Here is a 27,100-nt window from a genome sequence, read left to right as displayed (position 1 = left end):
AAAAATCAAGTATAACAGTTATTCTAAGCTCGAATTCTGAACCCTGAACCAGAGATTCTGGGTTCTTGTCCCCAGCAGAGTCGCCAGAGCTGTCACACCTCCTTTTTTTTGAAGGGAGATAAGGGAGTTTTTTCCAATTAAAGTGACATTAATCAAAATGGGATTATTTATTAAAAACAGAGTCGCCACTTGGAATAAGTTATGGTGTCCCAAGTCACCGGTTTATTTTAAATCCCAAATCGAGGAAATTTGACTCTATTTATGGTCCGCGAACACAGAAGACCGGGTAAGGAATTCTGTTAACCCGGGAGAAGGTGTGAGGCACTCCCGAGTTCCGTGGTTTTAGCACGGTCGCTCAACTATTAATAATTGACCTAATTATCTGATTTATTACATGTTTGAAACCTATTGTGCGTTTTTAACCTTTTAATCATTTTTAATATTTATGGAGATTATTTAAATAAGTCACAATGTCGCACACTTATTATTTTTGTACACATTATGAATCGCGTCACGTGAAAGGCACCCGCGATTTACAACATGTTAATTTTTATTATTATTTGAAGTTGTAAGATCGAGTCACGTGAAACACACATTCGAATTGGGGTTTACGTATCATGACTACGCCAAAGGAACCGTACTCATAGTCACGATAATTTATTTAAACGCGCCTAAAGCAAACTACCAATATTTATGAGTTGGTTAATTTTCTAATACTATTGATATAGCGTGTAACTAAGAGACAAGCCCCAAAGATATGCCCAAATATAATTCTGTTTTATTTAATTATTTTCCCTTCTACACTCTACTAATTCTGTTTTCTCTTTGGTTGTCCTAGTTTGCAATAATGAAGCGGTTGCGACATCCAAATATTGTACTTTTTATGGGTGCTGTCATTCAGCCACCAAATTTGTCCATAGTTACTGAATATTTATCGAGGTCTTAGAAATATTTTCCCGTCCAATTAACAGAAAACATTACGCTATTCCCAATTTAGCTGAGCGATTCCCATGTTATCATGTATTTCAGAGGTAGCTTATATAGACTTCTTCATAGACCTGGTGCGAGAGAGTTGTTAGATGAAAGACGTCAGCTGTGTATGACTTACGATGTGGTATGGATAAATGTGTCCTACTCCCTCCTCTTTCTTATTTTATTTTTTCAATTGGGGCTATTCTCTTACTATGGTCTTGTGCAGGCAAATGGGATGAATTATCTTCACAAACGCAATCCTCCCATTGTTCACCGAGATTTAAAATCTCCAAATCTGCTAGTGGACAAAAAATATACAGTGAAGGTGAGAGTAAGAATTTCTTTAGCAAACATAAAGGTGCAATCCTTTTTGTCATGATTAATATATTGTCGGACTTGGCTGTCAGAGTAGTCAAATCTGAAGGAAGTATCATTTTGGATAGGGCATATTTTTTTATTAACTTCTTCAGATATTTTCCGGAGGGTCAAGAGAGAAACATAGAGAAGTTTTATAGTTTCACAAGCTTCCTAACCTAATCAAACTTGCTAAAACACATAAGGCAAGTGGTGAACCAGCAAGTATTTATCAGATTTCTCAGATGATGGAGAGTTAACATTGCAATCCCATGAAATGGGTTAATTTCCAACAAGAGAGGATATATGTTGAAGCTTTTATCTAAAGGGAAAAATCACTTGTACATAATTAATAATTTTACATTTTGGAGGGAAGCTTGGTCCAAAATCACTATGAGCACGAATTTATGTCTAGTTAAGACTATGCTTTTTCTACTCATGTTTTTTCTTAACATAACTTGTCCTCCTTTTCGACCTCCTGGTGAATTAGTTTCTTTTTAACTGAAAATATTAGCATAGATGTGTCTCCTCTCACTCCGGGAATATGTATCTGGTCTTCTTCCTTTTAATCAACTTGGACCATCGAGAAAAACACTAATTTCTTGATCATTCAATTTGACTTTTCAAACCCAACCAAAAAAGATTTTAAAAAAAATATCAAAAGGTCTTGAGGTCTGATTGAGAATTTGCTTGAAAAAGAGGAGGCAATTTGAATGTCTGTGATTTTTAAGGAGGTTCTGTCCTCCATAGCTCAGCAGTATGCATATTGTATTACCTGTACTTTTAGTTAACATTATAATTTATTCTTAAGTTCTGAACAAACTTGGTAGTCCTACTCAAAGTTAGCTAGTGAATATGATTTTGTTGCTTTAATGAATTTATTATTACTTATTTTCGTTTATGGAAGTTTTTATGAAGCTATTATTTCTCTTTATCAGTAAAAGATTCTAAAAGTTCTCACTTGTCTAATGTCCTTATCAGGTCTGTGATTTTGGTCTTTCTCGTTTCAAAGCTAATACATTTCTTTCATCAAAGACTGCTGCCGGAACTGTAAGTTCTTGATTCAAGCTCTGGTTCCTTTAGTGTTCTGTTGGTCTTTTGGCTCGTTTCTTGATAACTAAATAAGGAAAAGAATGATTTGGTGCTTAATGTGACATCCGGAATGGATGGCGCCTGATGTTCTTCGTGATGAACCATCAAATGAGAAATCTGATGTATACAACTTTGGCGTTATTTTATGGGAGTTGGCAACACTACAACAACCATGGAGTAATTTGAGCGCACCACAGGTTTGTGCTTGGTATTTTAGGTGTAAATGGTGATCTAAACAATTGAATAAGGGTGGCAAGTGGGCCGGTCCTCGACCGGACCGGGACCGCGGGCCAAATGGGCTAACGGGCTAGGACCGTTTGCGCCGGTCTTAGTGGGCTTGGGCCGGTCCTATGATTTGGGCCCGTCATGCCCGGAACCGTTTAGCCGCTAGGGCCCGGGACCTTAGCGGGCCAAACGGTCCCAACGGCTATTTTTTAATTTTTTTAAAAAAAAAATTAAAAAATTAAAAAATTAAAATATATATAACTTTGAATATCTCTTTACAATATTTTTGTCTTTTTATATATCTTATATCTATATATATATATATATATATATATATATATATATATATATATATATATATATATATATATATATATATTATAACGCATTGCTTTGAATATCTCTTTACAATATTTTTATCTTTTTATATATCTTAAGCTATACATATAGTATAATATAGTATAGTATAGTATAGTACATATTACTATATACATAGTATATAAGACATATTCGATTGTATATAAATATATATAGTATATATATCTTAAGATATATGTATAGTATATAAATCAAATATTAATATATAAATCTTAAGATGTATATATAGTAAATCGAATATAACTTATATATCTTAGGATATACATATAGTATAGTATAGTATATATATATAAGCTTATATATATATCGAATATAACTTTTATATATATATATATATATATATATATATATATATATATATATATATATACACTATACTCTATATACATCTTTATAACGCATTGCTTTGAATATCTCTTTACAATATTTTTGTCTTTAAATTTGAATTAAAAAATTTAGGTGACAATTCTATAATATAATTTACTAGGAATTGCCGTAGATATTTTTATTATCATTTTTTTTCTCTAACTTGTATAAAATTAAATTTAAAAATAGAAAGTATATGTAGGCCCGTTTAGGCCCGGGACCGTTGGGTCGTGGTCCCGGTCCCGGATCGGTTCCAACAACAAGCCCGTGAAGCCCGCAACCGTTTAGGACCGGCCCACTTAGGACCGGGCCCGGCCCACATGCAACCCTTACAATTGAATCTAGAGGGTAACAACTAATATATCAACTGAAAGGACCTAAGGCTATCTCTTGGGATGTGAAAATGAGTTGGTCCATATGGTTCTTCTGCCAGGAACTAGGGCACCACAAGTGGGATCACTTCTTCCAGGAATGTCATTTCAATTTCCTTTCGTCATCTGCCTCTCTTTTTCATGTGGTTAATGTAGAAAGCTACGCATTCATGGGCCCTTGAATGGGAAAGTTCTGGGGATGCTACTTTCCACTTCTCTCTAGGTTTTGTTTTGCTTATTGCGGTCTTCTAATAGTTCATATTTTGAGAAGAGAAGAAAAGAAAAAGTTCCTACTGTCTGTAACAGTTAGTGTACAGTTATTCAAGATTATAGTTAAGTAGAGAACTAAAAGTTGTGGTAAGTTGATGACTAGTGTAACCGTAGTTTAATTATGATGAATCATCTAAATATTGTATTTGTTAATACGGGTGAGGTAAAAAAGTTAGTCAACCACATTGACATGGTGCTAGATAGGAAAAGGTTGTCGCATGTTAGAGGATGGGGACAAAGAAGCTAATTCAAGAGATTAAGATTCGAATAGTTATTTGGAATAGACTTGTTGATGGGAAAGCAAATAGAATTAGTAGATACCATAAATAGGAGGACAATAGATATGCCCACAGGCTTAGTTCAAGTGACCTAGAATGTAGGTCACAGGTTCAAGCCATGCGCCATGTGAACTAAGCCTTGTATTGTAGCGAAGAAGGGTACAGGGGCGGGCCCATTATTCCCGAGTTTCGGAGCCTCTGGTTACTCCTAAGGGTTGATTTCTCGGTCATCATGATTGTTGAAACTGTTTCCCTGTGATATCGTACATTCTAGTTTCTGCTACAAGTTTGATTTTTGAAAGATAAATAAGAGGACCATCTGTCGAGCCTCATGAATATTGCACTGTTTGTTTTTTTATATCGTACATGGCGTAGAATGTGCTGTAATGAATCTAATTTTGTAGGTTGTAGCAGCTGTCGGCTTTAGGGGGAAGAGGCTTGACATTCCAAGTGATTTGAATCCTCAAGTGGCGACTATTATTGAGGCCTGCTGGACTAAGTATGTTGCTTGTACTCGTCCCCAAGTTCATGCCTTTTAGTTTCGTGATTGCTTTAATGTTATCTAAAGTTAGTTTTGATAATGTTGTAGTGAGCCGTGGAAACGCCCCTCCTTTTCTACTATCATGGATATGCTGAGACCAAATCTTAAATCTCCTCTCACACCTCAATCAGGTCATACAGACATGCAGATGCTCACGTGAATATGTGATAACTTTTATGGTTTCTGCTCATAATTTGTATTTGTTACTAGTCAATGTTTCTGGGAGGAAGAATGCTTGGAGGATTATGTTAGGTTTGTCTATCTCGAAATCTGTTTCGTCGTTCTACTGAATTTTAAAGCTATTGCCCTTGGTATATCCACATTTTTGTCAAAGTCTAGGTAAGTTTGACACTAGGTGACGAGTGCTGATAGTAGTAGTTGAACTATTTGGTAGAATGTTTGGAATAAACTTCTTCCCATGACACACTTTCTTGGGTCTAGTGATGCTTTGGAAACTGCTGGAGCATCTGAACTTCTGTTTGGTGGATTTGAGAAGGCATTACTTTAGACTGGCCATGACATCATAGCAGCTAGTATTCTGTTGAGAGACCCAGCCTAACGATCTAGATAGGTGCCAGTGAACCACTGTCAAGCTTTAGCTTGAAAGATTTGAGAGTAAATGGTCAATAAAATGGGTTCACCCCTTTGCTTTCTTGCACTTCGATGGCAAATGTTTTATGACAATACCTCTAGGCAGTTTCTTCACATGTATAAACTTTGATAGCTATGTCTGCGTATGTTTTGCAGGCTTGTATCTATGCATATTAGTTCAGGTTGCCTGTGGAGAATACTAAGTTTTCTTCACGAATTCAAGCAGCAGCCGCTGCCTTACGGAAGATCCTTTGCACTGGGCATGTCCGTTTCTTTCTAAGCACTGTTTGGAAAACAAGTAGTAATCTTACACATTTTTCGGTGTTTGGTATGCAAATTAAGGAAAATAACTCCTCAAGAGTATTCATAAATAATTTAGATACAATAAATATGAAGCCATAAACATGACAAGAGTGGGTTGCTCTAGTGATAAGCACCCTCCACTTCCAACCAAGAGGTTGTGAGTTCGAGTCACCCCAAAAGCAAGGTGGGGGAGTTCTTGGAGGGAGGGAGCCGAGGGTCTATCGATAACAGCCTCTCAACCCAGGGTAGAGGTAAGGTCTGCATACACACTACCCTCCCCAGTACCCACTAGTGAGATTATACTGGGTTGTTATAAACATGAAGCCATAAACTTTCGAACCAACAACCTTGCGAACCACTAAACTTTCAAACCCGTAAACTCTATAATTTCTAAACCCGCAAACTTCCAAAATCATTAACCTCAACTCATAACTTTGGAACTCGTAAAATTTCAAACCTATAAACTGAAAATATTAATTAAAAAAAAAATGCCCCGCAGTGAGGGGAGGGGTGTAGCAAGGTGGGTGGTGACGGAAAAGAAAATAAATTGAAATATGAAAAAAAATCTTCTTTGGAGAGAGGGGGTGGGAGAGGTAGGGTAGGGAGAGAAGGGGGAGGAAGGGGGTTAGATGTGAGGGTAGGTGGAATTTTTGGAAAATGTTTTCCTAACGTTTTCTAGGAAAATCATTTTCATACAATTTCAGGAAAATGTGATATCTAGAAAAATAATTTCCAAACTATTTTGTGCAACCAAACAGTGAAAAATGGGAAAACACTTTTCGAAAAATGTTTCCGACATACCAAACACACCCTTAATAATATTTCTATTGAGTTGTGTAGGGGTGGATGTGGGTGGGTAGCGTAGGGGGTTGGTGGGGATGGGGATGGGGAATAGGGTGGGGAAGATTGAAAAGGAGTTCTGGAAACTCTTGATAAGGAAAACATTTTCCTCCAATTGGAGGAAAATGAGTTCATGAGAAAAATATTTTCCAAAATATTTAAGCCAACCAAACATGGAAAAATTGGAAAACATTTTTCGAAAAATATTCTCCTTCGTACTAAACATCCCTTAATGTAATCTTGACTACCTCTTCGTTTCAACCATCCAGTTCTAATCCTATGAGTACCATCTTGATCTATCATTTCATTCTCTTGAAACGAGCCTAGATATCTAAATTGATTGCATTTTGGCACCACAAATCCATCTAGTCAACTTCGCTCTTCTCGTGCAGCCTGAACTTGCAATGCATGTATTTAGTCTGACCTTTATAAATCTCGGAACACTTGCTCAATGCATGTATTTAGTCTTACCTTTATATATCTCAGAACCCTTACTATCTAAGATGTTTCTCCATAGCTCAAGCTTTTTGTTAACACCCTCGTTAGTTTCGTAATTTAGTACAATATCATCAGCATATATCATACACCCTGGAACCTCATCCTGTGTTACATTGGTTAGCTCATTCATAACTAGGGTGAATAAGTAGGGGCTCAATGCAGAACCCCGGTGTGAACCCACTGCTATGGGAAACTTCTTTGGATTTCCTACTACTGTTTTAACACTAGTTACAACTCCTTCATACATGTCCTTTATGACATCTATATATTTTACTACATGAGTAATATAACTTGTAGACCAATTACTATCATGAGCCACATATCAACTATAAATATCTCGAGTGACCAAAAATTGAACATAAATACATTTTCAGTTAGGGTGCTCCAAAGCTACAAAATACAAATTCTAGATGCTCTAGTTCTAAATGTGCTCTCCCCCACGCTATAAAAGAAACCTCGTTAACCAAGCAACATGTTACCAAAAGACTATTGTTAATCACCTATAAAATAACATCAAGACATCAGTAATTTAGTTTTACCATTCAGAAATAACCCCTCACTATATCTATTAGCACTAAAAATAATGAACTATGGTAGCACAATGAGGGATATACAGACAATCAAAAGGCTAGCTCCGCCCCTGTAAGCAACTAACAATATTATAGATCTTTTCTATTTAAAAATAATCAAGCAGTTGAAGATCAAAAGTGGACTCTTCAATAGTGTTACAAGTAGCTAAAAGGACTTAGGCAGATAATGTACCCATTTTTGTTATGAACTTATGCAAGCTACCCATTAAGCATTATACGGCTTAGTCTCTGTTCCTTATTCCCTAGAAGCCAGCGGCTTAACCTGATTAAAACAATGCAATTCCATGTCAAAATAAACTTTCTTTGGCCTGGGTTAGAGGGAGATTCAGAATGACGCAACAAATTCACAATATTGCACCTATGTTTCTTCTTCTGTATTTCATTGAATATATATCTTTGAGCACAAATAACTATTTATTATGAAAAAAGATCTGTTCTCCTTTACTAAATATTTGGAGACAATTAATTTTTGTACCTTCAAGAACAAGCCTTAGCAAACAACATAATAATCAGAGAGCCACAGAAACAAATCCAAATTAACATGGAGCGATATATATATCAGCACTTATCTACCCACTGAACCAAAAAATGCCTCAAAAAGGAAAACGGCATGTACACACTTACCCAAAAAATGCCTCAAAAAGGAAAACGGCCTGTACACACTTACCACAAAAAGGCTGCAATCTGTCTTAAGAGAGAAAAACTCCAAAGAAGCCTCGCCCCCGCTCTCGAATGGTCTAACATTATCATTCTTCCGGGTATATTTAACAGAATTATCCCTCTTCAAATGATAAATTTCAGTCATCGCCTCATTCAACACTTGGCTTGTTTTTGTACCATGTAATATCAATGTCTTTTTTTCAGTTTCAACCTGCCCTCAAATAAATAAATAAGATTGTCATCACAATAAAAATTCCATCTTTAAAAAAAAAAAAGTGGTTTGCTAAGATCAAACTCACCACTAAACTAATATTATTGTGGTTAAAGCAAATCTTCAACTATCATAACAACAACTACTAGGGCTTAATCACAAATTAGTTGGAACCCTAGAAACAAAAACAAACAGCAAGCGAACAATAAGAATTTAAGCTTTTACTTACCAATAGAGGAAAAGGGAAGATACGAAGAAGAATTGGTAAAGGGATGATACGAAGAAGAAGGGGAAGAAACAACTATGCCTATACAAATATTAGGGTTTTAGATTTATTTAGGGGTTTTGGGCGGGTGTTATTGTCTGGTTTCAATTGTGGGCCTAATAATGAAAATGCTCAGGCCCAAGTTGACTCAACTACTACTAATCCAATAACGATTTTTAGCTTCCTATACTATATATGAAACTTTATTACACACCCTAATCAAGTTTTAACTTAATTACATGGTTATATATAATTTATCAATTATATAAAAATTAGTTTTAAATGAGTATCTTTTGTTCCGCAAAAAATGCATATATTTAATCATTATTGCCTTATATTATAACACTTTTAATCATCTTTTGAGTATTAATTACATTACTTTGTGCTTAATATTATATTTTAACTGTGTAGGAATAATGCGGTGTGAAGATGAAGAGATTTGGAGTAAAATTGAATAAGATACGGAACAAAAAAGATAGAAAATTAAAAGAATAAAAAATGGGGAATACCCTTTGGTATTTGTCCCCGAATGAAAGACAAAAAAAACAAAGGAAATACATTCCAAGCAAAGAATTAAAGAAGGGAAAAAAAATGTACTTGGCAGCAAAGAAAGAATTGGAGGCGGAAAACAAACTAGTTTCGGTGCCAGGGCCAGCGCGACGCGCCGCCCTGGATGCTGTAGGCGAGATTCACCTATTTTGCTCGGGACAAGGTTATTTCGGCCTTACACGGTCCCAACTCGTATAAAAGGGGTTCTAAACCTAATTTGAAGGGGATCTAACTTACTTTGAAGGGAATTCACGTGAGGGAACACATACCACGCTTGGAGGAGGCTTCCAACTAATTTTTTTTCTCTTCTCTTCCTTTAATTTCATAGTTTATTAGTTCTAGAATTTAGGGTGCTACATGGACGTTGTAGTTTGAAACTTGAATTATTCTTATAATTTTATCACATATTGATTTATTTATTCAATCTTGCGCTTAATTATTTAATTGATTGATCACCAATTGAATACTATCTACGAATCTAGGATTGAACTCGGGAAAGGAAATTCTAGATTGCATATAAGATTGAGTAGAGCGAGATCTTGAACCTGATTATCAGGAACAAATTTGCGGTTAGGATAAGGATATACCTAATCGCCTTGCTTGGTTATTATACGAGAATTATTAATGCGTTCTTGTTAATCCTAATTCCATAGGAATATAGGCGTTAGGTTAACTTGAATAGGCGAGTAGTACTTCGGGAGAAGGCTACGAGTAATATTAACCATGTCAATCAATGAACCAGATAAATTAATTAGACAATTTAAGTGGAAGGCTCAACGAGATTGTTAGTTAACTCATGGCTCTAGAATATCGGCTCTCATTGAATTTGTATCTAATTTCGCCAACTTGTTTCCTTTAATCTCTTAGTTTGCCACTGTAGATTAGTTATAATTTAATATTCATACGTTAGGAAATCGCTTGAATAGATTAATTATTTGGGATTAATTTAGTTGATAGTTAATCATAAGTCCTTGTGGGTACGATATCTGGACTTACAATCCTATATTACTTGTCGACTACGTATATTTGCGTGTGCATTTGGGAGCAACAAGTTTTTGGCACCGTTGCTGGGGACTTAGAAATTAACTAGTCTACTAGATTAGATTTTTACTTTTTGTCTATTCAAGTTTTTAAATTTTAGCTTAGTTTAATATTTTATTATCTTTGTTGACACGGCATCTTAGAATGAGAATTGGTCGAATATTGATTATTCTTATTTTGGTGATCCATGTCCATATTGTGGAGGACCACACTTGTTGCAAAATTGTGAATCTCAATCTTATGAGTAGAATTTTTGTAATGTGTGTGGTTGTTAAGGTGGCCATTGGGATGGTTGTCCTAATTTGTTTTACCATTCTCTAAGCCCTTATTGTGATATTTCTAATAATGTTTATGAGTTTGATAGGAGTAATGAAGTGGAGGATGTAGAGCGTGTTGCCCGTATTATGGACATGATGAGGCAAGTAGCTAAGCAACAAGATGAAAATCAAAAGGTTATACAAAGAATTAGTGCAACAATCATGAGAATGAAGGCCGAGGCAGACATATTGGCTAAAGAGAGAGAGAGAGAGAGTTCCCACCAGAAGATAATTTTGAAGAAGCATATATAGTGAGCCAATCTTGGCTAGAGGAACAAGCTCAACAGATAAAATTTCATGAGTTTCTTCGTGATGGTCTTTCAAATAAGACAGAACAACTGACAGAAGTAAGAACCGAGCTCAGGCAAGATATAAACCAATTTGGCTCAGATATCCATGACCTGCAGGCTAAATTGAATAAAAAATTTGAGGCGTCTGATGCCCTACAATCAATTGTGTGGATATTGGTCAGCTTGTGGAGAAAAAAGAGGAGTTCCAACCATTCGACCAAAATATTATTAATGATGCCAAGGTTGACGAAGTGTGCAAAAGTGAGGATGTTAAAAGTGAAATGATTTTATAGTTGGAGCGCATTGCACCTCATTCTAACCACTTTTCAACACTGTGCTTGGTTGGTGACACGAATTAATCCATTCAAGCCTATGGAGGAGTCAATGGATGGGGAACAAAGTCTATATATTCTGAAATTTGTGATGCCAAAGAGACAAAATGACACCTCTCACTTAAGGGCCAAAAAGTGCAAGATATGATATCTATTGCTTGGTTCCTTTATTTTCACACCACCGCCTTAGGAACATGACAGAAAAATTGATGCTAAATTGGGGGCGCAATTCATATCCTCAAAGTGGAAGGAAAAATGGTGAAAGTGATGGCGTCGTACCACGACATTAAATCAAGCGCTTGTTGGGAGACAACCCAATTCTATTATTTTTTTGTTTATTTTTTCATATTTATTTTTGTGTTATTTTTGTATTTTGTAGGAGTAGGAGCATGGAATTAAAGTTAATAAGCGTATGCATAAGCGAGCAAGTGGCTGAAACTAAGTGTGGGGTGCCCGCACAAAGGATCATAACTGGGAGAAGTCTGAGTATCTCATGAACTGCTCGTGCTTCGGCCTTTGGCCTACCAGAGAGTCTCTTTTACCCTATTGTTATTTATTATATGCATTGAGGACATTGCACAATTTTAAGTGTGGGGTAAAGGGATTGTCTGGGTGATTTTCGGTGCTATCCTAGTTTAGTTGTAGTACTCTTTCTTAATGTACTAGTTTTTGCGTATTAAAAAAACAAAAAATGAAGAAAAAAGCAGAAAATTTGTACTTTTCCCGACAATGGATTTTGTGGACAGTTTTCTTAAGGGATAAAAGTATAATAAAAATAAAAAATATTTTCTTTTTGTTCTAATTAGTTTTAGTTAGATAATAATTCCCCTTGGTTTTTTCTTCTGTATCGGTTCTTTTCCAGGGGATGTAACTTGAACAGGATATTTTTATTTATTTTTTAGGATTAGATTTTTTTTCCTTTTTTTTAAGAGTAGTAAAAGAGGGAGAAAAACAAACTTTTGTGACTTGTTTGATACTAGCATATTTAGGACTCATCTTGAGTAGATTTTCCTGCGAGTGCTTGAGTAATGAATAAGATAGCAAACTTTCTGACACCTAGGCTTAGGGTTGTGACTCTATATATAACTTATTATTATTTTGTCGTTTATTATGATCCCGTCTGTTTTAGAGTAGAATTGATCCATCTTGATTTATACTTGTGCCATGTGGGGTGAGGATCTCTTACATATATTCCATATTTTGCATCTTAGTCTAGAACTTGCCCCGCATGTTATTGAAGCGAAATAAAAGTATTGCTCTGTTTAGAAGATGATAATAGACTTTCTTTGTTATGTCTTGTGAATTTTAGTCTTCTCAGATATTGTACCACTAGTTAGCCCTTTGAGCCGGTTTTCTTTTGTTTGGAAACCATATTTTTGCCTTGATTCTTTTGTTGAATCCCTAGTTTTTGCACCCTGCTTCCTTGAGCATTGTTGCTTAAACTGTGATATTAATTGATAAATTTGAAGAAAGGGATGATTAAATGAAAAATAGTGACCAGTGATAGCTGAAAAGTGATGAAAGGCCCTCTTGAAAAGAATGTGACTGGAAAAAAAAAGAATGGAAAAAAATTGCTTTGAAAAAAAATGAAACGTTCTTGATATGGGGGAAATACTTGTGAAACAATTGATGAAGATAGGGCTGAAAAATAAAATTAAGAGATAAAAACAATGGGTGATGAAGTAAAAAAAGTGCAAAGTACTTAGGAAAGTGTAAGTCACTATTATATAGTTCTCCTACCCATCCCCTAGCCAACATTACAACCCGTTAAAGTCCTATTTTATTCTATTTGAGCATACTTAATTAGTAGAGATGTACATAATAGGTAAGTCTATGGTTCTTTGTACATACATGTGAATTACTTGTGAGTGAGAGAGTTGTTCTTTGATTTTAAGTCCTTAAATTATATTCGTTCTTTGATTTGAGTGTATGAACTATTTATTCTTGTGAGGGCACTTGTTTCGTGATATATAGGTGATGTTATTAGCTTTATTTGACAGAGTTGATGAGCGAGCTTAAATTTGGTGAGTTAGAGTCCCTCTTTGATGTTAGGGGGTTAAATGTTTGTTATTTGTTTGTGACTTGTATATTTTGCGCGATGATCATGAAGTGTATATTTGATGGTTTTAGTTGCTATAAGGCCCAACTGTTAGTATCAACCGAAGTGGTGGTGTTGCTAGGCTTGATTTATTGAGAGTGATTTTAATGCTTACTCGAGGACGAGCAAGAGTCTAAGTGTGGGGTGTTGATGTTCCGCCAAAAATTCATATATTTAACCATTATTGCCTCATATTATAGTAGCACGTTTAATCATCTTTTGAGTATTAATTATATTACTTTGTGCTTAATATTATATTTTAATTGTGTAGGAATAAAGCGGTATGAAAATAAAGAGATTTGGAGTAAAATAAATAAAATACAGAACAAAAAAGATAGAAAATTAAAAGAGTAAAAAAAGAGGGACACCCTTTGGTGTTTGTCCCCCGAATGAAAGATAAAAAAAGCAAAGGAAATACATTCCAAGCAAAGAATTAAAGAAGGCAAAGAAAACATACTTGGAAGCAAAGAAAGAATTGGAGGCGTAAAACATATTGTTTTCGGCGCCAGGGCCAGCGCGACGCGCTGCGCTGGACGTTGTAGGCGGGTTTCGTCTATTTTATTCGGGACAAGGTTATTTCGGCCTTACACGGTCCCAACTCATATAAAAGGGGTTCTAAAACTAATTTGAAGGGGAACTAACATACTTTGAAGGGGAATTTACATGAGGGAACACATACCATGCTTGGAGGAGGCTTCCAACTAGTTTTCTTCTCTTCCCTTCCTTTAATTTCATAGTTTATTAGTTCTAGAGTTTATGGTACTACATGAACGTTGTAGTTTGAAACTTGAATTGTTATTATTTTATCACATATTAATTTATTTATTCAATCTTGCGCTTAATTATTTGATTGCTCGATCACCAATTGAATACTATCTACGAATCTAGGATTGAACTCAGGCGACGGAATTCTAGATTGCATATAAGATTGAGTAGAGCGAGATCTTGAACCTGATTATCGGGAATAAATTTGTGGTTAGGATAGGAATATAGGCGTTAGGTTACCTTGAATAGGCGAGTAGTACTTCAGGAGAAGGCTACGAGTAATATTAACCTTGTCAACCAAAAAACCAGATAAATTAATTAAACAATTTAAGTGGAAGACTCAACGAGATTGTTAGCTAACCCATGGCTCTAGAATATCGACTCTCATTGAATTTGTGTCTAATTTCGCCAACTTGTTTTCTTTAATCTCTTAGTTTGCAACTCTAGATTAGTTATAGTTTAATATTCATACGTTAGTAAATCGCTTGAATAGATTAATTATTTGGGTTTAATTTAGTTGATAGTTAATCACAAGTCACTATGGGTACGACATCTGGATTTACAATCCTATATTACTTGTCGACCACGTATACTTGCGTGTGCGTTTGGGAGCAACAAATTTTTGGCACCATTGTCGGGGACTTAGAAATTAACTGGTCTACTAGATTAGATTTTTACTTTTTGTCTATTCAAGTTTTTAAATTTAGCTTAGTTTAATATTTTATTATATTTGTTGACAAGAAATCTTGGAATGAGAATTGGTCGAATATTGGTTATTCTTATTTTGGTGATCCCTGTCCATATTGTGGAGGATCACACTTATTTCAAAATTGTGAATCTCAATCTTATGAGTGAAATTTTTGTAATGTTTGTGGTTGTCAAGGTGTCCATTGGGATGGTTGTCCTAATTCTTTTTACCATTCTCTAGGCCCTTATTATGATATTTCTAATAATGTTTATGAGTTTGATAAGAGCAATGAAGTGGAGGATGTAGAGCGTGTTGCTCGTATTATGGACATGATGAGGCAAGTAGCCTAGCAACAAGATGAAAATCAAAAGGCTATACAAAGAATTAGTGCAGCAATCATGAGAATGAAGGCCGAGGCGGACGAAGTGGCTAAAGAGAGAGAGTTCCCACCAGAAGATAATTTTGAAGAAGCATATATAGTGAGTTAATCTTGGCTAGAGGAACAAGCTTAACAGATAAAATCTCATGAGTTTCTTCGTGATGGTCTTTCAACTATGACAAAACAAGTGATAGAAGTAAGAACCGAGCTCATCCAAGAGATAAACCAATTTGGCTCAGATATCCATAACCTGCAGGCTAAATTGAATAAAAAGGTTGAGGCGTCTAATGCCCTACAATCAATTATTGTGGATACTGGTCAGTTTGTGGAGGAAAAAAAGGAGTTCCAACCATTCGACCAATGGTCCGCAGATCCGTATTTTGGTTCGTAGAAGCGTAGGTTGTTAGGCTAAGTGAGAACCGCACCTGCGATGGAAATTCCGCATGTGCGAAGCCGTAGATACGGATGTGGGTTCGCAGAGGCGAAATCGCTAGATTGAAAAGGCCTAAGTTCGAGGGTTTGATTTCATTATCCATTTTTGGACCTAGAGAGCTCGCTTGACTCGTCTTTGATTAATTCCCACGAATCTATTGTTGTTTTTATAATTTAATTAGTGTTTTTAATTGGAAATTTGGGGGGAAATTGGGAAAACTTCTTAGGCTAAAAATTGGGGATTTGAAAGGCGATTTGAGGCCGGATTTGAGTAATTCTTGTATGATTGGACTCGGTATCGAATGGGTGTTCGGATTTTATGATTTTGGTTAGGTTCCGAGACATGGGCCCAGGTCAACTTTTTGGAGTGATTTTTTTTTCCAGTTCTTCGCTAAAGTCGTAATTTCATTATTTAAAATAGTTTCCTATACTTATATTTATAGTATGAAATTATTTTGGCTAGATTCGAGCCAATCAGAGTTGGAAAATCGAGGAAACGACCTTCTTATTGATTGATTGAGCGAGGTTTGAGGTAAGTGACTTGTCTAACCTTGTGTGGGGAAAATTCCCATTAGGATTTGGTACTGTTATGGTAATTTACAATATGTGAAGGCCGTGTACACGAGGTGACGAGTGCGTACTCGAGTTAAATGTTAAAAATCTGGTTTTTGCTAAGTAGTTTCCTTTTATTTCCTTAGCTGATTAACTCTAGCATGTGTAGTCATCATGTTTAGCCTAATTGCACATGTCTACGTGCCTTATCTCTTATTTGAAATTTGTACAACATGCTCAATTGAATTACATGTCTTTTTGATTTTGTATTCATTCTTTAACTGTAGGATTATTTGCTTGTAATATCCTTGTTTCATTTGTTATGTGTTGGTTTTCATGATTTTTGTTGAGATAATTGTTTGGTTGTAGCACAAGGTTTCTGCCATGCGGGTTGTTATTGTGGCACGAAGTTTCTGCCATGCAGATTATTATTGTGGCACGAGGTTTCTGCCGTGCAGCTTGTTATTGTGGCACGAGGTTTCTGCCGTGCAGATTGTTATTGTGGCATGAGGTTTCTGGTGTGATGTGTTGAGGTTAGACGGTAGGGTGATTGCCTATGCGTCTAGACAACTGAAGGTGCATGAAAAGAACTATCTTGTCCACGATCTCGAGTTAGCAGCTATTGTTCATGCCTTGAAGATCTAGCGGTACTATTTGTATGGTGTCCCTTGTGAGATCTACACCGATAACCATATTCTATAGCATATGTTTAAATAGAAGGATCTTAACTTACGGTGGTTGGAGCTGCTTAAGGATTATGATATCACAATTCTATATCATCCCGGAAAGGCCAATGTGGTGGATGATGCCTTGAGTCGCAAGGCAGAGAGTTTGGGCAGTTTAGCATATCTACCAGTAGTAGAGAGGCCTTTAGCCTTTGATGTTCAGGCCTTGGCCAGCCAGTTTGTCAGATTGGATATTTTCGAGCCGAGCCAATTTTTGACTTGTGTGGTTTCTCAGTCTTATCTTTATGATCGTATCAGAGAGCGTCAGTATGATGACCCATATCTACTTGTCCTTAAGGATACGGTTCAACACGGTGATGCCAAGGAAGTAACTATCGGAGATGACGATGTATTAAGGATGCAAGGTAGGCTGTGTGTGCCCAATGTAGATGGTTTGCATGAGTTGATTCTCCAGGAGGCTCACAGTTCGCGGTACTCCATTCACCCAAGTGCCGCAAAGATGTATCAGCAGCATTATTGGTGGAGGAGAATGAAGAAGGGCATAGTAGAGTATGTACCTCAGTGCCTAAATTATCAGCAGGTGAAGTATTAGCATCAACGACCAGGTGGATTGCTTCAGAAGCTAGAGATTCCAGAGTGGAAATGGGAGCGGATCACTATGGATTTCATTGTTAGGCTTCCACGGACTCAGAGCAAGTTCTATGCAGTTTGGGTGATTGTGGATAGATTGACCAAGTTAGCTCATTTTATTCCTATGGTTACTAATTACTCTTCGGAGCAGCTAACTCAGGTTTACATTCGGGAGATTATCATGCTTCATGACGTGCCAATATCTTTCATCTGTGACCGGGGTACGAATTTTACATCACGATTATGGAGAGCCGTACAATATGAGTTGGGTACTCAGGTGGAGTTGAGTACAACATTTTACCCTCAGACGGACTGACAGTCCAAGCGCACTATTCAGATATTGGAGGATATGCTCTATGTGTGCATGATGGATTTTGAGGGAGAGTTTGCCTACAATAACAATTATCAGTCGAGCATTCAGATGGCCCAGTATGAGGCTTTGTATGGTAGGCAGTGCCAGTCCCCGGTGGGTTAGTTCGAGCCGGGTGAGGCTAGACTATTGGATATGGACTTGGTTCAGGATGCTTTGGAAAATGTTAAATTGATTCAGGATCGACTTCGTACAGCCCAGTCCAGACAGAAGAGCTATGCGGATCATAAGGTTTGCGACGTTGTATTCATGGTTGGGGAGCGGGTCTTGCTCCGATTTTTGCCCATGAAGGGCGTTATGAGGTTCGAGAGGAAGGTCAAGTTGATCCCTATGTATATTGGGCCTCTTGAGATGGTTGGAGAGGTGACTTACAGACTTGCACTACCACCTAGTCTCTATGCAGTTCATCAAGTGTTATATGTTTCCATGCTCCGAAAGTATACAACGATCTGTCTCATTTGTTAGACTTCAGCTCAGTCCATTTGGACAAGGATCTATCTTATGTTGAGGAGCCGGTGGCCATTTTGGACAGGCAGTTCGAAAGTTGAGGTCGAAGAACATAACTTCAGTAAAGGTTCAATGGATGGGTCATCCATTTGAGGAGGCGACTTGGGAGACCGAGCATGATATGTGTAGCCGTTATCCTCATCTTTTCACCACTTCATGTATGTCTCTATACTTGTTCGAGGACGAAAGTTTGTTTTAAGAGGGGGAAGAAGTAACGACCCGATTGATCGTTTTGAGAGTATTAGCCCCTATCCCCTATTTATTGATCCCTCTATTTTCATTTTGTGGTTTTGTGACTTGCAGGGGTGCTTGGTATCAGATTTGAGAGAGTTTTAGAGCGGAATGGGACACATAGTCCCTAAATTGGAAGTTTAAGTCATAGAAGTCGACTGTAGTTTGATTTGTGTGAAGACGAATCCAGAATGGAGTTTTAATGGTTCCGATAGCTTCGTAGGGTGATTTTGATCTTAGGAGCGTGTCCGGATGTTGATTTGGAGGTCCGTAGGTCATTTCGGCGTTAATTGACGAAAGTTGGAAAGTTAGAATATTTTGGAAGGTTTGACCGGGAATGAACTTTTTGATATCGGGATCGGATTCTGATTCCGGAAGTTGGAATAGGTCCGTAATGTTAATTATGACCTGTGTGCAAAATTTGAGGTCAATCGAACGTGATTTGATAGGTTTCGGCATCGAATATGAAGTTAGAAGTTCTAAAGTTTATTAGGCTTAAATCAATGCACAATTCGTATTTTTATTGTTATTTGATGTGATTTGAAGGCTCGACTAAGTTCATATAATATTTTAGGACTTGTTGGTATATTCGGACGGGGTCCCGGGGGCCCCGGATGCGAATCAGATCATTTTTGGAAATAGGGGAATTGCTGATGTTAGGCTGGTTATGGTGTCTTCGCACATGCGGTGGGACAGGCCGGAGGTGAGGGCTCGCAAATGCGGGGGGTTGATCGCAGAAACGAATTGTGGCCTGCCCATCTAGGACTGCAGATGCGGTCAGAGTTCTACAGAAGCGGATTCGCAGGGGCGATTGAGGAAGCGCAGAAGCGGAAAAGCTAGCCAAGCCTGGGGTCGCAGAAGCGGAGCCCCTTCCGCAAGAGCGAGAGCGCAAATGCACATTTTGGTCCGCAGAAGCGGAGGTTGTTGTTTTAAGTGATAACCGCACCTGCGATGGAAATTCCGCAGGTGCGGAGCCGCATATGCCATTGTGGGTTCGCATATGCAAAATCGCTCGGTAGAAAAGGCCTAAGTTCGAGGGTTTGATTTCATTATCCATTTTTAGACCTAGAGAGCTCGGATTGAGGCAAAATTTTGAGGGATTTTCAGAGGAATCGTTTGGGTAAGGATTCTTGACTCGTTTTTGATTAATTCCCATGAATCTATTGTTGTTTTCATCATTTAATTATTAGTGTTTTTAGTTGGAAATTTGGGGGAAAATTGGGAAAATTTCTTAGGTTAAAAATTGGGGATTTGAAAGTCTATTTGAGGTCGGATTTGAGTAATTCTTGTATGGTTGGACTTGATATCGAATGTGTGTTCGGATTTTATGATTTTGGTCGGCATCTGAGACGTGGGCCCGGGTCAACCTTTTAGAGTGATTGTTTTTCAATTCTTTGCTAAAGTCGTAATTTCATTATTTAAAATAGTTTCCTATAGTTATATTTATAGTATGAAATTGTTTTGGCTAGATTCGAGCCGATCAGAGTTGGAAAATCGAGGAAAATGCCTTCTTATTGATTGATTGAGCAAGGTTTGAGGTAGGTGACATATCTAACCTTGTGTGGAGAAAATTCACCTTAGGATTTGGTATTGTTATAGTAATTTGCAATATGTGAAGGCCGTGTACGCGAGGTGACGAGTGCGTACTCGGACTAAATGTTAAAAATCCAATTTTTGCTAAGTAATTTCTTTTTATTTCCTTAACTGATTAACTCTAGCATGTGTAGTCATCATGTTTAGCCTAATTGCACATGTCTACGTGCCTTATCTCTTATTTGAATTTTGTACAACATGCTTAGTTGAATTACTTGCTTTCTTGATTTTGTATTCATTCTTTAACTGTAGGATTATTTGCTTGTAATATCCTTGTTTCATTTGTTATGTGTTGGTTTTCGTAATTTTTGTTGAGATAATTGTTTGGTTGTGGCACGAGGTTTCTGCCGTGCGGATCGTTATTGTGGCACGAGGTTTCTGTCGTGCGGTTGTTATTGTTTGCAAGAGGTTTCTATCGTGCCGTTGTGAGATATTTACTTTTGGGACTACGAGGCGGTACCTCGGGAGTACCCCTGTTAATTTCCTTTATTTTTTGTATTGTTTGTTGTTGTTGTTGGTCCTTAACTTGTAAGATTTTTGTTTCCTTATATGTTGTAACTGTCTTCTTTGATTCTGTGTACTTACCTTCCATAAATTTATATTGTTACACTTCTCTGTCATTTTATTACCCCATTGTATCCGCTGCCTTGTTTCTTATAAATTCTAGTAGGGCCTTGACCTGACCTCGTCACTACTCTACCGAGGTTAGGCTTGGCACATACTGGGTACCGTTGTGGTGTACTCATACTACGCTTTTGCATATCTTGTTTGTGCAGATCCAGGTACTTCCTTCCAGACTAGGTACCAGTGAGCTAGCCTGTACGTGGAGACTTCAAGGTATATCTGCCAGTGTCCGTAGACCTCGGAGTCCCCCTCCATTTTTATTATGTTGTTTCCTTATCCTCAATAGACTCTGATGTATAGAGATATTTAGTATTTCTCTTTAGAGCTTGTGACTTATATCTACTGGATTTTGGGAATTGTTATTACTCGAATTGCAGATTTTATTTATTACAAATGTTGACGTTTTGAGATTTGGCTTAATATTTCAGTTATTCCGCATACTTGTTGGGCTTACCTAGTCTTAGAGACTAGGTGCCGTCATGACATCCTACGGAGGGAAATTGGGATTGTGACACTGCCTAATCTGCAACTATGTCGACTAAGAGAATCGTTAGTTGTATTACATTTTCAAATCAATGTTATCTCGCTTCGGTTTTTAATTTGTCTGATACTTTTAAAGGCAAATTCAACCCTCTATCAGCTCTAATCTTTTTCTGCATAACCCTTTCAGCAAGGGTTGACGTGGTTTGAGATCTTCCTCCAACCTCTAAGTAGTGTCTCAAGTCCTCTAACTTAGCATTTAAAAAAAGGATTTGCTCATCTTTTATTTTCATTTTCCTATTTATGGTCTACAATTATGTTTGAACGAAGTTGCAGTTGCTTTGTGACAATTTTCAGTAGACAGGTATTTCACCCTACCTATCATCAAAAGTCTTTGATTCTTCAATCTTAGGATAAGGTTGATATTTTGCTTGCTTTGGGAAATAAAAGATGATGCAAGCAAAACTAGTTTGATTTAGTTAGTTCAGGATCAAGGTGTAGTTCTTCTTCTTCTAGTTAAGTAATCATGTATTCAATTGTTTCCCATGTTAACATGATGAAGTCTAAATTCATATAGTTGACGAAACTAGTTTGTTGTTTACCAAAATTGTTTCCCAACTTTGCCGGATTTTAGAAGTTGTATCTTGCTACTTGGGGATAGAGAGTGTAGCATCTCAAATAGTATATGGTGATTCTTCAGCCATGTTTCCAGTTTATGTCTGCTGAATATATAAGAGTGTTAAGAAGCTCTTCTCCCTCCATTAGTTTAGTGAAACAGTGAAAGTTCACATTGGAAATGGGTTTTACAGTCTTTACTGAACTACTTTGATTGCTTTCACAGTCGATCTTCCTGTTTGTTTTTGCCATCATTTAGAGAATTTGCTTTCATACTCTCCCCCTTTGAGTTTACTCTTTATCACCTGATTGTAAGTGGCTATGGCAACCTCATTTAATATAACCTAAACATCATTTTACAATTTCCCAGTGAACAAAAGCTGCCATCTCTCTATCTTTTTGCCACGATCCCAATTTTTCTTCGTAGGATGTCGTAACGGCACCTAGTCCCTAAGACTAGGTAAGTCTAATACTTACTAAATAATTAGAAGAATTCAACCATCAAATGAAAAATACGAGATAAATTTTTTATACAAATTATAATTCCCAAAATCGGTAGTACAAGTCATACGCTCTACTAGGTTCGCTACGAGAATCCTTAAGTACAACTGTTCAGAATGGAAATCAAACAGTACAAAAACAAAATCAGTAGGTAATTCTGAGGCCTGCGAATGCGACGACAGGTTTACCTTGAGTCTCCACAACTCGACCAGCCAGTTAATAATCAACAACAACCGTGTCACCTGGATCTGCACAAAAATATTCAAAAGCATAGTGTGAGTACACCACAACGGTACTCAGTAAGTTTCAAGACCAACCTCAGTGAAGTAGTGATGAGGAACAATCAAGACACCTACATGACTAAACAACCTGAACAAGTGTGAAGGTGAACTAACAGAGGAAACAATAATAATATAAAGCTAAGCAGGATAAGGAACACAAATTAATACTTGCAATGATACACTAATAACAACAATATTTAACATGAAGCAGTCAGGTAATAAGGCTGTAGAGTAAATGGAACACATTCTAAGTCAGCGAAACCAAATAAAAGAAAACCAGCAACAACTCAATAAGAATAACCGCTTTCACACCAGATTTGTTCAAGCATTTCCACGAGGTACCGAACCACATAATCACAACTCATGGGTCCCAATTCTTGAACCCTAATCACTTGGCACCTTGTGCCCACATTTCAATCCATGTATGTTGTCGCAAATGCGTGTATGTTGTCGCTTCTGCGACGACTTAGATGCGGCTAACTGTCCGCACAAGCGGAAATGCTGGACAAAACACTTAAATGCAAGGGTTAGCGATTTTCGCTCATTTTGAGCTCGGGTCTTGGCGATTTTTGAGAGCATTTTCGAGGGGTTTATCGAGGTGTGTCCCTTGTATTTATTTTGATCAATAATCTTGTTTTCCCATTGATTTTCCCACCTAGTTAATGTGTATTTAAGGTAGAGTTTGGGAGTTTGAGGCTAGGGGTTTGGAGAGTTTGATTTGAGGATTTGAGGGTCGAGTTAATATCGGATTTTGATAATTTTGGTATAGGTGAACTCGATATCGAATGGGTGTTCGTATTTTGTAACTTTTAACCGATTCCGAGACGTGGACCCGAGTTGACTTTTTGGTGCGAATTTTTGATTCTTTGCTAAAGTCATAATTTAATTATTTAAATTAGTTCCTTTTAGTTTTATTCATGAGATGTAATTGCTTTTGGCTAGATTTGGGCCATTCGGAGTTGGAAAATCGAGGGAAAGACATCCTTACCGATTGATTATGAGAGATTTGAGGTAAATGACTTATCTAACTTTGTGTGGGGAAAATCCCCTTAGGATTTGGTACTGTTGTAACAATTTGTGATATGTGAGCGCCGTGCACGTGAGGTGACGAGTGCGTACACGGGCTGATTATGAAAAATTCGGTTCTTGCTGAATTGTCATCTTTTGAATTTCCTTAACTGAGTTGTCTTCTTTTAAAATACATTAACTGAGTTGCCTTAGCATATGTAGTGATCGTGTTTAGCCTAGTATCGCATGTCTATGTGCCTTAACTCTTACTTGCAATTTGTGGAACATGCTTAGTTGAATTAACTGCTTTCCTTGATTTGAATTAAATATTACTGTAACATTCTTGCTGAAAAATTTCTATTTCCTTGGATTACCTGCTGCATATTTACTTTGGGACTACGAGACGGTTCCTCGGGAGGTCCCTCTGTACTGCATATTTAATTTGGGACTATGAGGCGGTTCCTCAGGAGATCCCCATGTACTGCATATTTACTTTGGGACTACGAAGCGTTTACTCAGGAGATCCCCCCCTGTCTTGCATATTTACTTTGGGACTACGAGGCGGTAACTCGGGAGATCCCCCCTGTCTTGCATATTTACATTTGGGACTACGAGGCGGCACCTCGGGAGTGCCCCTGTTGTTTACCTCTATTTACCATGCTAATATTTTCTGAAATTTCTTATTGTTTAAATTCTCAGTTATTTCAAAATATTATTACATCTTCTGCCTTATTTTTTTTTCTTTTAAACCAGTAGGGCCCTGACCTCACCTCATCACTACTCTATTGATACTTACTGGGTACTGTTGTGGTGTACTCATACTATACTTCTACATATCTTTTTGTGCAAATCCAGGTTCTTCCCACCAGACCAGATACCAGTGAGTTGGACCACACATGGAGACTTCAAGGTATATCTGTCAGCGTCCGCAGACCTCATAGTCCCCTTCTATCCTCATTATGTTATTTTCCTTGTTATCATTTGACTTGATATATAGAGACACTTGGTATTTTCTCTTAGAAGCTGGTAACTTATTTCTACCAGGTTTTGGGAGTTGTAAACATGGATTTGCAGTTTTATATTTATATATCATGTGTTGAGATTGGAGTTCAGTTTATTCTTCATTTATTCCGCAAATTGTTAGGCTTACATAGTCTTAGAGACTAGGTGCCTTCACGACTCATACAGAGGGAAATTGGAGTCATGACAAGTTGGTATTAGAGCTCTAGGTTCATAGGTGTTATAAGTCACAAGCAGGTTTAGTAGAGTCTCGCTGATCGGTACAGAGACGTTTTTACTTATCTTCGGGAGCCTATGGAACTGTTAGGAAAAGTTTCACTTTCTTGATTTCCTTATCGTGCAAGATTTTTACTTCAGACTCTAAACTCATGTCTTTCTATTCTCTCACAGATGGTGAGGACACGTAAATCTGGATCAGATGACCAGACACTCGCGCCCCCTTCTAGAGCAGCGAGAGGTCAGGGCCGGGGTAGAGACCGAGGGCATCCACGTGGTGCTGCCATAACACCCGCACGAGCTGCTACAGAGGAGTCACCAGTAGCTCAAGTTGAAGGGCAGGCACCTGAGATGCCTATTATTGCACCAGCCCTCTAAGAGACTATAGCGCAGTTCTTGAGCATGTTCAGTACCTTAGCTTAGGCAGGATTGATTTCGCTTTGTAACACCCCGAAATTTTTTGAAGTATTTCAGTATAAAGCCCCGTAAAATTTCACAAATGAATTCAAGATTTTGTGGTGCCAGAGTAGGCTTACGTATTTGAGGATTGTATAAAATATTTGCGGCGAGGTTGCGAGCCGCGGTTCAGACTTTTTGGGTTGAACAGTGCGTGAGAGAGTAAAGGAAAATTTTCAGCAAAAGAAGGCATTTATGTGGCCCACTATGCGGTCGTAGAATCACTCTACGGACCGCATAATGGCCGTAGAGTTAGGGCGAGATGGGAAGGCTTGGATGCCATTCTGCGATCGACTATGCCATCGCAAAACTATTCTGTGGTTCATTATGCAACCGCAGAGCAGGTCTGCGGGCCGCATAATGACCGCAGACTAGGTCAGTTTATTTCCAGTTCTGGACCCCAATTTTGCGGTCAGTTCGCGGTTCGCATATGCGACCGCAGACCCTGTTCCGGAGCTTTATTTTTGGGTTTTTACAACCCGACCCAACTTCGTTAAATACATGCAAAGGGTCATTTTTGAGCAAAAATTCTGATGTTTTAGAGAGAAGGGAGAGTGTTTTAGAGAGATAGAGGAAACCCTAGGCTAATACTCTTCAATTCTTGCTCAAATCTTGGAGGATTAATAAGGAAATCTCTCGAGTTCTTCATCTAAGAGGTAAGGTTCCCTACCCTAGTTTTCAATTTCGAATTTGGATAGAAGATGGTTGATTAAGAGAATGATTCTTGGGTATGAGAGTATTATTTATACATGCATGTACCAATAAGATTTGTGGGAAGATTGTTGAGCTTAAATAAGTAAGGATTGGGTTGTGGAGTGAAGGAAATCTTGTAGAAGGACCTTGTGGTTAAATTTATACACCTAGTGTTTGATAAAATGCTCAAATGAGCTGAGACCATGAATATATTCCTAATTATGGTTCAATTTTGTTATGTCTCAAAATAGATTGGGATTGCTAGAATTTTCGAAACGTTGTAGTAATTTAAAGAAAGCTCAAAGAGAGGTATGTTGGCTAAACTTTCTCTCTAATCGAATTTCATAATGTTCCCGTGAGTTTCAAAGTATGGGTTGCGTATTAAAATATTGTGGCTTTGAATCGTATTTCAAATGAAAGCTAGTATGCCAAATCGTGTGAGAAAATCTCAATATTCTTAAGACTCTTAATTGCTCATATGTGTACCTAAAGTCTTGATTGGAAATGTCTTATTGTTGATAATCTATAAAGATGGTTGGAAATGAAATAATTGAATTGGGGATATAGTGTGTGGCTAACGTGTCAAGAATCTAAGTCATGACCGTGGCTAGTAGTGCAATTGATTTGAGAGAATGCGATAAAGAATATGAAATGAGCCTCGACCCGATTGTTTAAAAACAATTTCGAAAATAGAACTGCCTAAAGGCTTTTGTACTCAATTCATGCCCATAAGTGGCTGCTTTAACTAATGTTTTGCTTTATAAATATATCCAGTGTGATTCGTGTTCTATATACTCATGTGTTGAAATTGTACATTGTCATTTCTGGGGAAAAGTATTGCAAGAATAAATAGTGTATTGATTGTTATGATTTTTCATGTGTGTTCTATTGTTGGTTGGTATGCCTCATTCTTTGGGAAGAAACCATTTGTGTTTGAAGTT

General features: G+C 37.4%; 2 protein-coding genes across 2 annotated transcripts; both read left to right on the top strand.

The window, feature by feature from the left end:
- Positions 1 to 845: 845 nt before the first annotated feature.
- Positions 846 to 2,388, top strand: LOC107765576 (serine/threonine-protein kinase CTR1-like). Its single transcript, XM_075247645.1, has 4 exons — positions 846 to 939; positions 1,030 to 1,114; positions 1,199 to 1,297; positions 2,308 to 2,388. The coding sequence occupies exons 1-4, from the start codon at positions 848 to 850 to the stop codon at positions 2,386 to 2,388; spliced, it is 357 nt and encodes a 118-aa protein (XP_075103746.1). The 5' UTR covers positions 846 to 847.
- A 96-nt stretch (positions 2,389 to 2,484) lies between these two features.
- On the top strand, positions 2,485 to 5,355 carry LOC142178313 (serine/threonine-protein kinase CTR1-like). The gene is made up of 5 exons (XM_075247644.1): positions 2,485 to 2,615; positions 4,711 to 4,805; positions 4,896 to 5,003; positions 5,058 to 5,186; positions 5,289 to 5,355. Exons 1-5 carry the CDS (start codon positions 2,493 to 2,495, stop codon positions 5,353 to 5,355), a joined length of 522 nt encoding a protein of 173 aa, XP_075103745.1. The 5' UTR covers positions 2,485 to 2,492.
- Positions 5,356 to 27,100: the final 21,745 nt, after the last annotated feature.

The sequence above is a fragment of the Nicotiana tabacum genome, chromosome 24 (genome assembly GCF_000715075.1).
Source record: "Nicotiana tabacum cultivar K326 chromosome 24, ASM71507v2, whole genome shotgun sequence".
Classification (NCBI taxonomy): Eukaryota; Viridiplantae; Streptophyta; class Magnoliopsida; order Solanales; family Solanaceae; genus Nicotiana; species Nicotiana tabacum.
Note: the sequence above shows the minus strand (reverse complement) of the source record. Positions and strands in the feature narration are given on the sequence as shown.

What these genes read in the sequence shown, in the direction of transcription:
- LOC107765576 (XM_075247645.1), top strand. Translation starts at nt 848, where the DNA reads ATGAAGCGGTTGCGACATCCAAATATTGTACTTTTTATGGGTGCTGTC. An exon ending in TGTGTATGACTTACGATGTG is followed by an intron (nt 1,115 to 1,198) that starts GTATGGATAAAT and finishes GGTCTTGTGCAG; the next exon opens with GCAAATGGGATGAATTATCT. An exon ending in ACAAAAAATATACAGTGAAG is followed by an intron (nt 1,298 to 2,307) that starts GTGAGAGTAAGA and finishes TGTCCTTATCAG; the next exon opens with GTCTGTGATTTTGGTCTTTC.
- LOC142178313 (XM_075247644.1), top strand. Translation starts at nt 2,493, where the DNA reads ATGGCGCCTGATGTTCTTCGTGATGAACCATCAAATGAGAAATCTGAT. An exon ending in GTAATTTGAGCGCACCACAG is followed by an intron (nt 2,616 to 4,710) that starts GTTTGTGCTTGG and finishes CTAATTTTGTAG; the next exon opens with GTTGTAGCAGCTGTCGGCTT. An exon ending in ATTGAGGCCTGCTGGACTAA is followed by an intron (nt 4,806 to 4,895) that starts GTATGTTGCTTG and finishes ATAATGTTGTAG; the next exon opens with TGAGCCGTGGAAACGCCCCT.